General features: G+C 48.0%; 1 protein-coding gene across 1 annotated transcript; it reads left to right on the top strand.

Annotated features, from left to right (window-relative positions):
• Positions 1-108: 108 nt before the first annotated feature.
• Positions 109-10,543, top strand: LOC135805209 (uncharacterized). The gene is made up of 9 exons (XM_065319218.1): positions 109-459; positions 683-3,505; positions 3,919-4,169; positions 4,719-4,790; positions 4,978-5,086; positions 6,104-6,136; positions 8,137-8,662; positions 9,145-9,456; positions 9,887-10,543. Exons 1-8 carry the CDS (start codon positions 369-371, stop codon positions 9,446-9,448), a joined length of 4,209 nt encoding a protein of 1,402 aa, XP_065175290.1. The 5' UTR covers positions 109-368; the 3' UTR covers positions 9,449-9,456; positions 9,887-10,543.
• Positions 10,544-15,274: the final 4,731 nt, after the last annotated feature.

Below are 15,274 nucleotides of genomic sequence, written 5' to 3' on the forward strand. Positions count from 1 at the left end.
TTTCTTTCTGTTTTTCGAAAATCAATGACGTCACTGTGAAAATGTCGATCCAGGTCGCTGCATCATGCATGCTGCATCACTTCACGCACACAAACTACTCATGAGCCGCAACTTTCTTCACATTTTCCCAATTTTTAGTACGGTGGCGAGAATCAGGCAAAGGCAAGGAACCTGGGTTTTTTTTAGGACTGTTGCGTCCCTTTGACCGACAATGTCAGCCGTTGGGCAAGTTGTAACTTTCTTATGAGAGAAGAACTTCCCGTCGTAACGTAAGACAGTGTGTTTATTTTTCACTATTTTTCAGTGATCACATTCCACCAATTATTTTTCTCAACAAGACCACTCATAGAGTAATACGATATTCAAGAATGTGGAACCAACAGGCTGCGAATCAGCCTGCAGATCAACAGAATCAGAATTGGCAATGGCAGCAGTATTATCAAACACAAGCTGCAGCCGGTGAGTGCTTGTATGCGAGATTACAATTCAAAACAAACTTCCTTGATATGTCATGTACATGTACATGTAGTACTGAACTCTGAAGCATGCACCAGGATACTACACCAGTGTGTAGTACATGCATCACTACAGTTCAGGTCATCCTAAGCATACTCTAGTGGAGTGATTTAGTCTCTTCTAGCCTGTGTGTTGTGTTGTGCTGTGTCTTGTCTGAACGTTCCAGGGCAGCCGTGGGGTGCACAGGGTGTTCAACAGCAGCAGCAGCAGCAGCAGCCGTATATGCAGTACAATGCCGCCGCTATGCAGCCCCAATACGGCATGATGGCCGGAAGCCAACAGTGGCCTGCAGCAGCGACAATGCAGCAGCAGCAATGGCAGCAGCAGGTCGGGGCAGGAGTTGCAATGCCACCAACTTCGGCCGCACCTCCACCATTGCCATCAGGGCCACCTCTCCCCACAGAACCAGCGCCGCCATTACCTGATGATGAACCTCCACCACTGCCTGAGCCGCCGGCACCTCCAGGAGATCAGCCGGATGGTGCTGCCAAGGAGCCAGCTAGTACTGCCTCAGCTGCCGGAACAGCACCACCACCATCCTCATCTGTGTTAGGAACATCCACTTCGACCAATCAAGCACCATTGCAGACCAGTACATCATCTGGGGAAACCGTGGCTGCTTCTACACAGCCCAGCGCTCCCCAGCAGCCAGCGCAGGTACCATACGAACAACCTGTCCAGCCTCCTCAGCAGTTTCCTGGTGTAGTGCAACAACAACCGCAGCCAGTGCAGCCTTATCTGCAACAGGCTCCTGCTCAGCAACAGGCTCCTGCTCAGCAGCAATTTCCATATGGGAATGTACAGGCACAGCAGCAGCAACCTCCAATGCACACACAAGTCTGGCCACAGCAACCTCCACAGCAACCTCCACAGCAGCAGCAACCTTCACAGCAACAGCAAGCACACCAGTGGCCTCAGGAGCAGCATCAGTGGCCTCAGCAGCAACAAGAGCAACATCCTGCAGCTCAGCATCACCCCGACCCGCATCAGTCGTACCGCCAGCCTTTACAACCAGCGGCACAGGCACACTCTGGTTCTGGGCCTCCAGCCGCAGGTAAACCACAAGGCTTACTGACCGCTCCGCCAGTGAGGCCAATGACGCAGGTCGGTCAGCCCAGGCTTGGTGGTCCACCACCGCATCCCAGTGACCGCCAGCCACGTGCCTTGCTGCAAGATCCAACTCAACATGGTGAGCAAGACACTCCTCGCAACGCCAGTCCCAAGAATCCGCTGTCAGAGCCGAGCTCTTCCAGCAACCGTCCACATACTGCCAGCGATGCAGAGCATGGCAAGTACCGTTCACCACTGTCTCAGGCGCCAGGCTCTACAGTAGCTGAAGGTGAGCAGTTTGGAAAGATTCCCCCCACTGTGGATGGCAGCAAGGAACCAGCAGCTGGTGAAGAAAGTGAGCGGAGCTGGTCGCCATCGCCTATGGTGCCTGCAGTGGCAGCCAGGCCACCGGCAGCTAGTCGTTGGAAGAAAGTGCCCGAATCTGGGACAGCTGAAGAACCGCCATGGCCTACTGATACCAAGTCCGCAGTGGACTGGAGACAGGTTGGTGGTGTGGAGCAGCCAAAGGCAGCCAGTGAGGAGCCCCCGTGGCCAAAGCGGGATACCCCAGCCTGGAAGGAGACTGTACAAGGAGATGCTCCTGGCCATGTACCTGTTCATACTGAAGGTATGCCTGTACCTGTAACTGGTGAGCCGACAACACAGCCGCCGCAATGGCAAGAGCATGACGAGCACGCTTATCGGTCAACTGCTCATCAGAGTCAGCCTTCTTATGATGAACATGGTGATGGTACTGCCACTGGAGCCGCTGCGGCTAGTGGTGTGGTTAGTGGTGTAGCTAGTGGTGTAGCTAGTGGTGATAGTGGCTGGAATGGGGCTGGCAACGCATACGAACACGATCGCCAGTCGGCTTACCACTCAGCAGAGCATAGTGACCGGTTTCGTACTGGAGAGGATTACTTCAGAGAGCCTGCTCCTGAGCAACGGAGTGCTGGCGACGACTACAGACACCATGCTCCTGAGCAGCGTAGAGCCGGCGGTGGTGGTGGTGGTAGTGCTGGCAGTGAGGATTACAGAGCCACTGAACGTCATCATCACCAGCATGAGCCACGGCAACAACATGAGCAGCATCACACTGATGATCCTTCGTACAGAGGTAGGGACTTTTCTCGAGACCAGCACTTGGATGATGAGTCTCGTGACCAGCGACGGCGGTATAATGACGGTGCTGAGCACCGGCACGAATCACATCCTCCTGCTGCGCATGATCACAGTCGCACTGGTGATTACCGGAGCGAGGAGTACCGCGCACATGGCCCGGATCACAGGGGCGAGAGACGCACTGAACACCCATCTGATCGCTACCCAGGCGATGGCCGCCACTATGACCACCCTCCAGCCAGAAGAGCAGACGATGGTGCACAGCCCAGGTCTGGCGGCAGTCCGTATGAGTCATCTTCTAATTGGCAGCACAGCTGGCATGGAGAATCGCATGAGCCACATGCTTATGGTCGGGAGCGTGAGCATGTCAGAGCATCAGAGAGCTGGCGTTCCGGCCAAGACCGACCAACACCCGTAGAAGCAGAGTATGTCTCCAGTGAGGCAGCCAGGGCTGACTATAGGGAGGATAGTCGCACCGATGCTGTGAATCAAGAGCACTTCGACTACGCCCACCGGAAACAAGGGGATGGAGGTGCCGAACACCAGCAGGCAGCTTGGCAAACGGACGCATCACAGTACCAGCAGTATGGGCAGGAGGGTGCGTGGAAGGGTAGTGCTGCTGAAGCTGCGTACCATGCATATGGTGCACATGATCAGCAGCAAAACTCGTACGAGTCTTGGGCACAATACAACCATGCCGACCCTGCAGCTTACAACGCCTATCCAGCTGGGCCAGCTGACCAGCCCTACGACCATCAAGCTGGTGGAGCTGCGGGCTCTCTTGGTGCTCTGCCGCAAGATATTCTGAAGGCTGCTGGTAAGTTTTGGCATGTTGTCTTGACTGGTGCCCCGGTTAGTTTGATCATAGCGGGGTTATGACATGGTGAGAGAAATATTCTGTAGAAGTAGTACTGTACCTGATTGGGTAGATGTTTTACTGAACTTGGGATATGCTCGTATATTGCATGGTACTGTATTTGTTGAGTACTGTACAGTGCATGCGTTTGTGGTGTGCTCACCTATTCGCATTGCCATTCTAGTATTTGTAACGGAATAGGTAGCTGGCTGAACTAGTTTGGGGTCTCGTTGCAACAAACAAACAAACGTGAAGAGACAGTTTTTTTGTGGAGTTTCACGCATGCTTGGCTGTCCAAGTCCCTGTGCTCTTTATGACAGCACACTCCCATGAAGTTCTTCCCCTGTCCTTCACCTGTACTTGTCGCATTGTAGGCCTTGGAGGACAAAGTGCTTCAAAGCCAAAGGGTGCACTGCCATCTTGGTTACGTTCTTCACTGGAGCAAGTGTTGGCCAAGAAAAAAGAGTCGGCTGTGGACAAGGACGACGATGATGACGGTTCTGATTCTGACAATAGTGTTGAGGAAGCACCTGTGCTCAGGGGAGAATCATCGCCACCACCTGTCAAGGAGATCAAGGCACCAGCCAAATCAGCATATCCTTCTGAGCAACGTATTCGAGAGCTGGTAGGTTGGGCTTTAGTTGGCCATGTATCAGTCATGCCTCTATCATATAAATTTTTGGTCTTATGTCAGCTCATATTTTATTGTGGCCACGATTTTTGCCAATTTGATCATCCATGCAGAATTCTACCGTCCATACGAATTCATACATTACCCAACTAACGTTATTAATTCATGTCCTGGGAGCAATACCATCTGATAATTATACTAGTAGCATGAACCCTAAACGCTACGATTCTGATCATTGTCGCTCGTGGTGCTCACTGAGGTGATTGCTGCTTTCTTGTGGTATGCATTATAAATTTATAATTGTGTGTGTGTGTGTGTGTGTGTGTGTGTGTGTGTGTGTGTGTGTGTGTGTGTGTGTGTGCGCGCGCGTGTGTGTCGGTAGTCACCGTGGCTGCTCTAGCTGGATTGGAAAATCTGGGGGTTCTTTTTCTCGTCCCATTGCCAATCTCGGCCGTACTTCTTTTGGAATGCTGACATGGGTACGCTGACTGCTTCCCAACTTCTGTTAAATATTGTTGCTGCCTTTGTTTCCTCTGTATGCAGAACTCCAGAAATGACGCTTCTGGCGCAGAGTCCCATGCAGAGTCAAGTGACGTTGACGATGGTCTGAGCGTAGTAAGTGCCAGTTTGTCCCTGCCTGTCTGTCCTTCGCTGCGGAAAACGATGCCTGTCTTTGTCATATTGTGAGGTCGTTCGATGTAACATTGATGTCTCCTAGTGATGGGTGACTGTTGTGGAGAGTGCTGATTTGGTCGCGTGCGTGTGTGTGTGTGTGTATTTTGCTTCGGGTTGTGTTTTGCAGCAAGAGAGGATGCGCCGTATGATGACAGAAGTCCTGCTCGGTGCCACAGATGATGGCATTCAATTTGTTGCTAAGGAGGTTATCAATGAGGCCCTACTTCATAGACAGAGTAAGTGCTGGTCCTGTACATGTATTGTGTTGCTCTACTGTCATGTATCTGTTCCCACTCTGCTCCGCCATTGGTGCCGTACATTGGTATATGTGTGCGGTCTTTAGTCTACATGGCACCCTTTAGGTGAAGTGTAATGGATGTATTTCAAGCCTGGTTACATGTTGGTGATGGTGTCATATGCCATATGTTGCTGTACTTGCTCTCTCTCTCTCTCTCTCTCTCTCTCTCTCTCTCTCTCTCTCTCTCTCTCTCTCTCTCTCTCTCTCTCTCTCTCTCTCTCTCTCTCTCTCTCTCTCTCTCTCTCTCTCTCTCTCTCTCTCTCTCTCTCTCTTACTTACTTACTTACTTACTTACTTGCGGGCAGTGCCTAGCCTATGTCATATTGCTACCTTTCCATGGGTTTCTCAGGCATTACGCTTAGCCATGACATGTATTCACCCCATGCTACGCATTGTTTTAGATAATCTGGATGTGTTTGAATAATTGGTTACAGTACATTGGGTGAAATATTTCTTTACTTCGGCTCAAAGCTGCTCTGGGGCATGTTACATTAGAGAGGTTCCGGAGTACGATTTTCGTTCCAAAATCCGTAGAGACGCTACGGATATTTTATACGTCTTTTTCGAGCAGTGAAATGTTCCGGAGTACGGAACTTATGTGTTTGCCGTCATTGCCTAGGTTACGATCACAAACACGTCACGTTCCCGCGCTATGCCTTTATATTTTGAAAATTTGTACCGAAATCAAAACTTCCCGCGGAAAATCGATGTTTCTCGTACCAAATTTGTACGCAAAAATCTTTTTGCACCCGATGACGTAAAATCTCCATACGAAACATGGTTCGTATGAAAGCCAGTCCACACGGATTCTCCGTGCCGAAAAATCGTATGGAGTACGCCTCGTAGAGCCCATACGGATTTTGGCACGGAAAATCGTACCCCGGAACCTCTCTACACTGTATTATCAAGCATGAATAGCTTATTAACTTGTGTTGTGTGTTGCATTGCCTGGCAGGAGTAATGACGCAAGCTGCTCCAGATGTTCTTGGTAAGGTACTGGACGGTGTCCTGTTTGACGTTGACCTTTCCTTTCCTGGCTTCGGTTTCAATGCATTTCTCATGATTATGGTAGCCATTTTGATATTGTGCGAGTGTTCTGACAGCATTGCAGTCCTTTTGGCAGATTATTGGAGCAGAGGGTGTGGGCATGCGTGTACGTGTGTGTACGTGTGTGTAATCAATGGTGCTAGTGAAGCTTTTAATTTTATCAGATCCACTCTGATTTAGCCACCCACACTAGTAGCAAGTATTACCTTCACTGGGGGCAGGGGTAACTGCAGTTGGATCCCAGGACGGATACCCTGATGCCGTCAATCCTTTTTCTGCACCTTGTCCTCACCCACTTACTGAGGTGTGGTGAGCCCATAAGTGGGATCATTTTCAAGTCCATCTATAGTCTGTTTCAAAAAGATTTACAATCAGGTTTGGGTCTTAAAAAGTATGAAGATAAGGGAAATTTGGACAACAAAGTACATAGAATGGCTTGTTAGGACACGGCAAATTGTTCTGTGAAGGGTTCGGAACAATTGGACCAACCGTTAAGGAGTTAGAATTTCGGCCAGGTTTCCGGCCTTTTCCCATGGTTTACAATTTGCCCAGGAAGCCAGTATCGATTTTTTATCAAAACCCACGATTTATCCTTTCCTTTTTGGCCTTGTGGTTATGAATGCTGTCTGCTGACCATGAAGTTGTGAGTTCAAATCCCAACCTATCCTCAAGTCAAACTTTTTTTTCATTGTTTTGGTGATCAAGCTGGTACAAGACAAAGAAGATGGCTGCACCAAACGACTTGTTGTTGGAGCTCGCCCTTCCTGCCGAACTGACTGACACTTGACTGGCTCACGCCATGTGAACACACCCACAACACTGCAATGGTGTGAGTGAATTATAATGGAAGTCATCGCGCTGTAGCTTTTTGAGATTTATTTTAGTATTTCAAGATCGCCAATTTATTTGAATTTAGCAGTCAACGCCGTCTTCTATCAGCGTTCACAAGCGTCTGCTTTTCTCAAAATGTCGTCGAAGTCACACGGATAGCTTTGCCAAGTCATGGCCAGTGCAGTGGGAATATGTCCGTGTCGATGTCGTTTTCGTCACACGGTGAGTAAATTGCATCGCAGCTCAAAGAAACTATTTTGGTCACAAAACGAATTGGGACCCATGCAGCTCGTCAACATTTACAACACTTTCGTTTCGACATGTCCTCTCTGACTCCATTATCGATACGAGGAAGAACTCGTTTGTTGTAAACCAGACGTACATGACAGTATCAACGTGAGTGAGTTGTCATTTTTCCTGCTTTCGCGCGGAATATTTCTTCGAGTTCACGGTGAGTTTTTCCAGGCAGCGCTCGAGTGCTCATACGGTAAGACGCCAAACTCTGCGGGCGATCGCCAGGATTGTAAATCTTTTTGAAACGGACTGTAGAGTTTCGGGGATTTCAGGGGGTGTCGGCCGTTGGGCGGTTCAATAGCCAATTGAGTCATCTTTCCAAGATTCCTTTTGAGTCTCTCTCTCCCCTCTCCCGGGGAGACCCACGTGACCAGTTTTGGCAGTGAGCAACAAGTACAAGTGTGTGTGTGTGTGTGTGTGTGTGTGTGTGTGTGTGTGTGTGTGTGTGTGTGTGTGTGTGTGTGTGTGTGTGTGTGTGTGTGTGTGTGTGTGTGTGTGTGTGTGTGTGTGTGTGTGTGTGTGTGTGTGTGTGTGTGTGTGTGTGTGTGTGTGTGTGTGTGTGTGTGTGTGTGTGTGTGTGTGTGTGTGTGTGTGTGTGTGTGTGAATACTGCGCACACTGGTAAATCATCCCTCTGTGTCGACTGGGGTGAACTGTTACCAGTGGCATGGTCTATGTGACTAAGATAATTGAGTAGGGCTGAAACGATCATACCAATTACTCGGTAATCGATCGATAGTCCTACTCGAAGTACCTGTTGTATAATATAATGTAAAACATGCTGCTGCATGCTATGCTGTTGGTCTGACCTGTACAGGGTTACTAGGCTACTCATCCGACAGCGACTCTGATGATGGTGGCAGATCAGCTGCACATGCTGCTGCTGCTGCTAAAGGCCCTGCTGTTCTCAAGGACGGTTACGGTGTTCCGGTGCTTGGCAGCAGTCTTGAGCCACAACATCCTGACAATCATGCGGCTACATCCTCGTATGATCCTTCAGCAGCTGAGCACACTGCCATTGGTGACCCAGACCTCGACGGAGCTGAAATGGATGAGCTCGACGGTGACCCGCTGGATGAAGGCAACGAGTACCATCACCACCATCACCAGCGTCACGATCAGCATGTGGAACGCCCCGACATGGCGAGCAGGTCCTACAGGGAAGGTAGTAGTAGTGCTGGTAAGGTGTCTGCTGGTACCGATATGTCCTCCTATCACACCGTAGCTCCTCCTAGTGGCATTGATGGCAGCAGCAGCATGTCCTATCGGTCTGAGTACCGTGGCATTGCTAATGCCGATGTTACTGCAGCTTCGACAGTTGTGATGGATGATGACAGATCACGGTAGGTTATTTCTTCTTCAGTGTGTTTTGAAATTAGGAGTTGTGTGAGTTGCGGTGCAGACCGAAAGCTGGTGCTCTTCTTTTAGAAGATTTGTGTTACCCAAGTCAATCGACAATAGAGAACTGTGGTGTTTTCCCTTAACCTGCTTTGCAGGCTCTATGGCTGTGCTCTGGGTATGCTTGCATGGGGTAAACATGAGGTAAAAACTACTTTTAAACTGGCTTTGTCCAGACATGAAAGTTTCCAGAAAATCCACAGTTCGAATGAGTAAGTTACTCTGATCTTCTCTGATGGAGTAGTCGAGTATGTCCCGTTCTGAACCTCGGTGGACGCATACTGGAGATGCACTCATTGCATATCTGTTGCGTGTGTTGAATCGGATAGATTTGTGTACAAGTTCAGTGGATTCAAGTACGAATCCATGTACTGTGTGCTAGGCGTGCGTTCCTTTGCTAAGTGCTCTGGGTCCATTCTGCTTGCAGAGAGAGTGACAAGCTCCACCACCATCGCAGCAAGCACAGTCGCCGCGATCGGGATCGAGAGCGTGATCGAGAGCGTGATAGAGATCGAGAGCGTGATCGAGAGCGTGATCGTGATTACTCCCCAAGGCGGGAATCTCGCCATGGCGGCGACCGCTCACCCAAGCATCACCGTAAGCACAGCCGTCGTAGTCCTTCACCGTCCTCGTCGTCGTCTCGCTCTAAGAAGCGGTACCATGAACATGATGAGCGCAGCCACTCCCGCTCACCTTCTCACCGCCACAAGCACTCATCCAAGCGCAGATAGCAATACAGGTAGGACGAGGTTGCTCTGTCATGACTCTTTCCACTCTTGTTATTGTTGTTGCATGTGTATGCCATGCATAATGATCATAGCACGCACAAAAAACGACTGCCCTGTTCGTTGCAACACTGCATGGCGTGTGCATTGTCGGGTTTGGTTCGGGTGAAATCTGTAGTACTGTAGTACTGTTGTTGTACACTACTTGGTAACACCAGGACGGAGAGGCTTATCAGCATACACCAAGTATGCATGAGCGGCATACTTGTGAATCGAAGATGGCATTCAATAACAACAGGTGTTTCTGATGTGCCAGCTGCTCAGTTGTCGATGTAGCTTCTAGGACAGGAGTGCAAATGCTGCCCTCATCTTTGGGTGAGCATGCTATGTTTTCGGTCACTTGCTAACACGTCCTTTGCATGTGTTCTGGTTCCCTTCTGTCAGCTTTCACTGCTAATACGTGGAGCTCATTGCGTTCTTCGGCTCGCGCTGTAGGATATTGTCTTTGCTAGCAGCACAGCGGCACTACATTACTGGTAGTGCTGTGTTCAATCAACGCTCGTATCCCTCGCTTCTTGTTCCCTTATTGTTAGTGTTCACAGCTTGCTTTCACTGCCCAGCTGCTGTGTTTCCTCCCCCCAGTTCTGCAGCACTTGAAATGTCCTGCATCTGCGTGACAGCTACTGCCAGTGCTGGCAGTCATGATATTCATCACTTATTGTCTCGTAGTGACGGTGCTGCACACTCTGGTCTTGTCTGTGTTGCACGTGGGCATGTTCTTCACTTAAGTCAAGAGCCAGGGCTATGTCCTGTGTTCCGTGAGCCCACTGTATACTTGCCATGCACATATGCCTTTCCACTGCCGTTTGCCATGCTTAATTTTCATACTTCGAGTATGTACATGATTGTATAATACCTTCTAACACTGTCATGCACTGTAAAAGTCTTGCCTTTTGCACCATACAGTCACTGTACTGTGTGCCTCTGTCATGATGGGCTGCTGTGCATCTGCTGAGTGACAGCAGTTTTTTGGTGTTTTTTTGCTTTTCTACAAGTGTTAGAATACCTATTATTATTTGTTATTCCTGTGTATTTACAGCACTTGCGATGGCATTGTGTGTGTGCGTGCGCTCGTGTGTGTGTGTGTGTGTGTGTGTGTGTGTGTGTGCACGTGTATGGGCGCGTGTCGATGTGCAGACATGCGTAGCAACGCCATCTCTCAAGTAGTTTTAGTTGACAGCTCCTTCGAACTTGGACATTGGATTATGTTTGTTGAATTCATTGAAGAGGTGCAACTTGCAATGCATGTGATCAATTGGCTCGGAATAGCTTTCAGCGTGCCCCACACTGTGCAGACCATGACCGTGAATTGTCCAAAGAGCCAGCATATCTTGAAAGATGAAGCGATGAGCAGCTGAAGAAAAATAGGGTGTTTTTGATATCTCTCAAAACCTCCATTGTGATTTGGGAATAGCAACTAATGTGGAAGGAAAGCCTTTTCAATTAAGATGAGTTACCAACTTAACAGCCGCATGGCGTTTTGGATGTGCAACCTGCGCTGGAAGTGAAGTGATGCTGATCGGGAAAATGCAAATATGCTCATTTGGCCGATCATCCTTGCCAGGATGCTCATAGTGGAACCAGAATGCAACCAGTTACACCCGGATGCCAGGACAATGAGGATTTGCGATGGGCGACAACACAATTCTGCTTCCGTCATTAATAATTTTGTTGTGTTTAACCGGTTGGATGGTTGCTCTGCAGGGACGGTGATTGTGGCTGTGTTGTTTTCGGTCATGTGGTCTTGTTGAGGCGACAATGGTGCTTGATCAAAGGCACAACTAATGCCAGTGGACCTTGGCATACATCACCATGGTGATCTGGCTGAGTATAATAAAGACAACGGTGCTGGCGTTTTCAACTGTTTCCTTTGCTCTGGAGAGGTTTTTGATTTCCATATCAATACTGTCTCGAGGACACAATTAGGTGGACAAGCCCAGCCCACACTGCAAATCCGAGCCAGTTCCAGTGAATACCAGAAACAACCTTTCTGCTTTTGGCCATCTTTATGTATACTTGCAGTATGAAGCAATGATACGGGTCCTGACTTGTTATACGGCGAGTCCGGTAACTGTATTGAAGATGGCCACGAAATACATCTTGATATGTACCAAACTATTTCTTTGCTCTGAAGTCGAAGCACGTCCATTTTGAAGAACAGCATTTTATGGTAGATCGTCGGACTGTTATTTACACTCAATGCCAGGAAATTCTTCGACAAAGATATGGGCTGATTGCTTCACTACACGTAGAAGTACATGGTTAGAGCTAGAGAAAGCGTGGGCTGGTGGTGCACGTCTTCATTTTTAGATTGCTTTTGATTTTTGATTGATTTTATTAAGGTAGCTCGGGCCTATATCGCGAAAAATATCGGAGGTCAAAACCACTTTCTCTCCGATTTTGTTCAAATTGTCAGGGTTGAAGCATCATGAGGGCAAGCTGTTAATCCCAAAATTTGGCTAGTGCGTAATGAATCCTTCCCTGTATTTGGGGCCTGTGAAAGACACACCCATACGTTCGCATTTATGTCGCGAAATAAGAGAAAAACCTACTTTTGCAACAGGAGTTCGCTTTTTATTTGTTTCTATGAGGCAGGTATGTACTTCACTATGATACAAGTGCATTTCAATCCTTTTTCTGGAATTCAGGCCCACTATAATCACACACTGTCGAGGCAAATACACTTGAATCAATTACGAGAGACGATCATTTCTTCGCATATTTCTGCAAACAGTGGGCAAACGAGTCCAATGACCTAACATCATTTTAACATAACTTTATGATACTGACGCAGTGCCTTGCAAATAGCAAGAAAAACACAATCATTTTCGGGCCAATTTTGCAAATTCAAATTTCGAAGCATTTTCGAACCATATCGAATCAGGGTTGGAATTCCTGTTTCGTCTCCTCACACAGAAGCCTGTACTTTCAACCAGTGTATTTTTGCTGATAAATCTGCCCTGACATGTTCTGATACTATGGGAATTACTGACATGATTGCAAGAAGCAACAGATGAAGGTTGGAAGCATTTTATTGTCCTCGATGTAAACCTGTCTCTTTCTCAGAGAACACCTCATTTGGGCTACTTCGAGGGGCCGTAACCCCTCCAAAGTGCCACATACCCTAATATATTGATTTTCTCATTCTTGACACCCATAGCATTGCAAAAAAAGGTGTTAAACTGGTGAATTTTCGGAAAAAGTATTTCGGCATGAGCTACCTTAAGGACGGTCCAAAGGCTGTGGAAGCCTATCGAGGCTGCTTCTCCTGTGGAAGGAAAGAGGAGGAAGAGAGGAAGCAATGTGGTGCACTTTTAGTCTCTTGGGCAGGACGTTAGCTGCTCAAAATGGTTTGTGAAGCATCTGGAAATCGTTTTTGAGAAAGCTCAGAAATGTACTGCTTGTTGTGCTGTACTTGCATACATGCAAACACAGATCATAGGAGCATGGCACATGGCATATAGCTGCAGTTTTACCAGGTGGGCGTCAAAGTAAGTTGATTGTTCTTCTTGACACTACTGGACACTGTGGAAATTCTGCAATCCGTGGAATCGCAGAATTCATTGGGGATAGGTTAGGTTGTGCTGCAGGAATGGTGATTGTGGTTGTGTTGTATTCGGTCATATGGTCTCGTAGAGGCACACCTTGGATCTTGATTGCCATTTTCTGCACCTGGTCTGCATGCAATCAAGGCAAGAGGTGAGCACACACCGGCAATGCATGCAGTGTGTATGCTTTGCAGCAGTGCTGATGCTTGTGCTTCTTCGTTTTAATATTTATGGTGCAGTCACAGTACAGTCGTCCCTCTCTAATCCGGCACCTTTTGCAACGGCATGTTCGCTGGATAAACAAGGGTGCTGGATTATCAAATCCTACCCTCCAACCCGGCCCACCTGTTAACATACATGTTTGTGTCGTACGTCAACATGTAAAAAAATTCTGGGTCAATCCAAGTACTTTGTGGAATGCATGTCTTTAACATACACTTGGGAATATCCTATGCAATGGCATAGGATATTCCCAAGTGTATGTTACATGTGTTGTGTGCGTTACAATGCTCCCTGACGGTATGCGATGTACAACTGCTGGATTAGAAAATCGAATTATGTACAGTTTGAGTGATCTGTTGCAGAAAATCGCTGCTGGAGGCGGAATTCAAGTGCCGGATTAAAGCGTAGAAAATGAACTGAAAAAATCCGTTTTGCCAGAAAGTGTGCTGGTTTGCAAGGGTGCTGGATAAACAAGTGCCAGAGGGGCGACTGTATTTGGCTAGTATGAATGTGCCCAATCAACTTTGCTTGAATGCTTTGCTTACCGATACTGCTCTGCCCCCCCCCCCCCCCCCCACACACACACCAACTTCATGTACTTTTTTTGTCTACCTGATCCCTTTTTCATCCCCCTTTCATTCCCTTCTTCGTCTTATCATTAATTTCCCTACCTTGTTTGGTTTGTCACCTACCTGTATAATTATGGGATGAAGAAACAAGAAAAAAACTTGAACAACGAGCCCCTTGGGCAATCACTCTTGTTTGGCTAGCCCAAACAGGAGGATGATGATCATTTCTTCCACTTCAAACTAATCATTTTATTGCTTCAGGATACAGTGATGTGTGGTGGGTAGCTCAGCTTCACTGTGCTTCCTAATGCACTCCCACAAGAAAAGCTCTCTGCCAGAGTCTGCTGTGACAAGCTCAGTTTAAGATACATGTACAGTACTACAGTACAGGATAATATTATGTGTGTGTGTGTGTGTCTACCAGTATGACTGTATGTCTGCAGGTGGGGGATATGCTGGGATTGACCTAACATGTGTGATATTCTTGGTTGGCTTCTGACATGCATGCACCACTGCCACTGCCACTACATGGTATACATGTCAAGAGCACTTGACACACAAGTGACATCCTCCACTCACAGCTACTGTACCTGTAGGGTGTGGCTGTCTACTTGTACAGAGCAATGGCAGTCACCTCCCTCCTACAGTCACACAAGTGACCCAGGTCATAGCAGCATGGACATCTCACTGTTACAATGTGTGCAAGGACCATCCACACTGAGTAACTCACCTGACTCCTGAGGGTTGCACTGCAAATGAGCAATCCAGATCTGATGCAAGTCAGCTTGTCACTCACCATAGTAGTAGCACTTCCTGCCTTTTCCGGCGGTGGTGGGCTTAATAGGTTATTCCTTTGGCTACACAGCACATCTCATCAACAGCATGAGATGGACTGTGTGTCCAGAGGCTACTGCTTTTGCATGACTGTGGAGGCAACTCTGATACTAGGATCTGAAGCACAACTCAAGGTGCACTGCATGAATGAAAACTGCACTGACACAATACACAGGACAGCATTGGAACCAGGCCCTGCAGGGGCTGTGTGTGTGGAGAACAGCTTCTAAGACAACTGTCTGCTGCAGAACTGGTCGTGAGTGCAGTCTGGTATAGCATCAGGATCTGTCTGGTATAGGCTGGTGAGTAATCGTGCTCTTCCTCAGCAATCGGTGCTGTCTGTTGACACGCACAGCTTGTCACTCTGCATTGTGCTTACCACATGTACACGAAACAGATAATGGCATAAAAACAACACAAACAGATGTCTATGAGGAGACAATCATTTTTGATACAGCTATGAATAATACAAAATGTGCAGTCATTAATGTACACATCTTACCAAGAGTACATAACCTCAAGAGTGTGCAACTCCAGCTATGGGGTCTGCGACGGCAGAACTTCACATCACGTGATGAACCCGTGCACTCTGTGCATGA

Source organism: Sycon ciliatum, chromosome 1 (genome assembly GCF_964019385.1).
Source record: "Sycon ciliatum chromosome 1, ocSycCili1.1, whole genome shotgun sequence".
NCBI lineage: Eukaryota > Metazoa > Porifera > Calcarea > Leucosolenida > Sycettidae > Sycon > Sycon ciliatum.

What these genes read in the sequence shown, in the direction of transcription:
- LOC135805209 (XM_065319218.1), top strand. Translation starts at nt 369, where the DNA reads ATGTGGAACCAACAGGCTGCGAATCAGCCTGCAGATCAACAGAATCAG. An exon ending in AGATATTCTGAAGGCTGCTG is followed by an intron (nt 3,506 to 3,918) that starts GTAAGTTTTGGC and finishes GTCGCATTGTAG; the next exon opens with GCCTTGGAGGACAAAGTGCT. An exon ending in ATGGATGATGACAGATCACG is followed by an intron (nt 8,663 to 9,144) that starts GTAGGTTATTTC and finishes TTCTGCTTGCAG; the next exon opens with AGAGAGTGACAAGCTCCACC.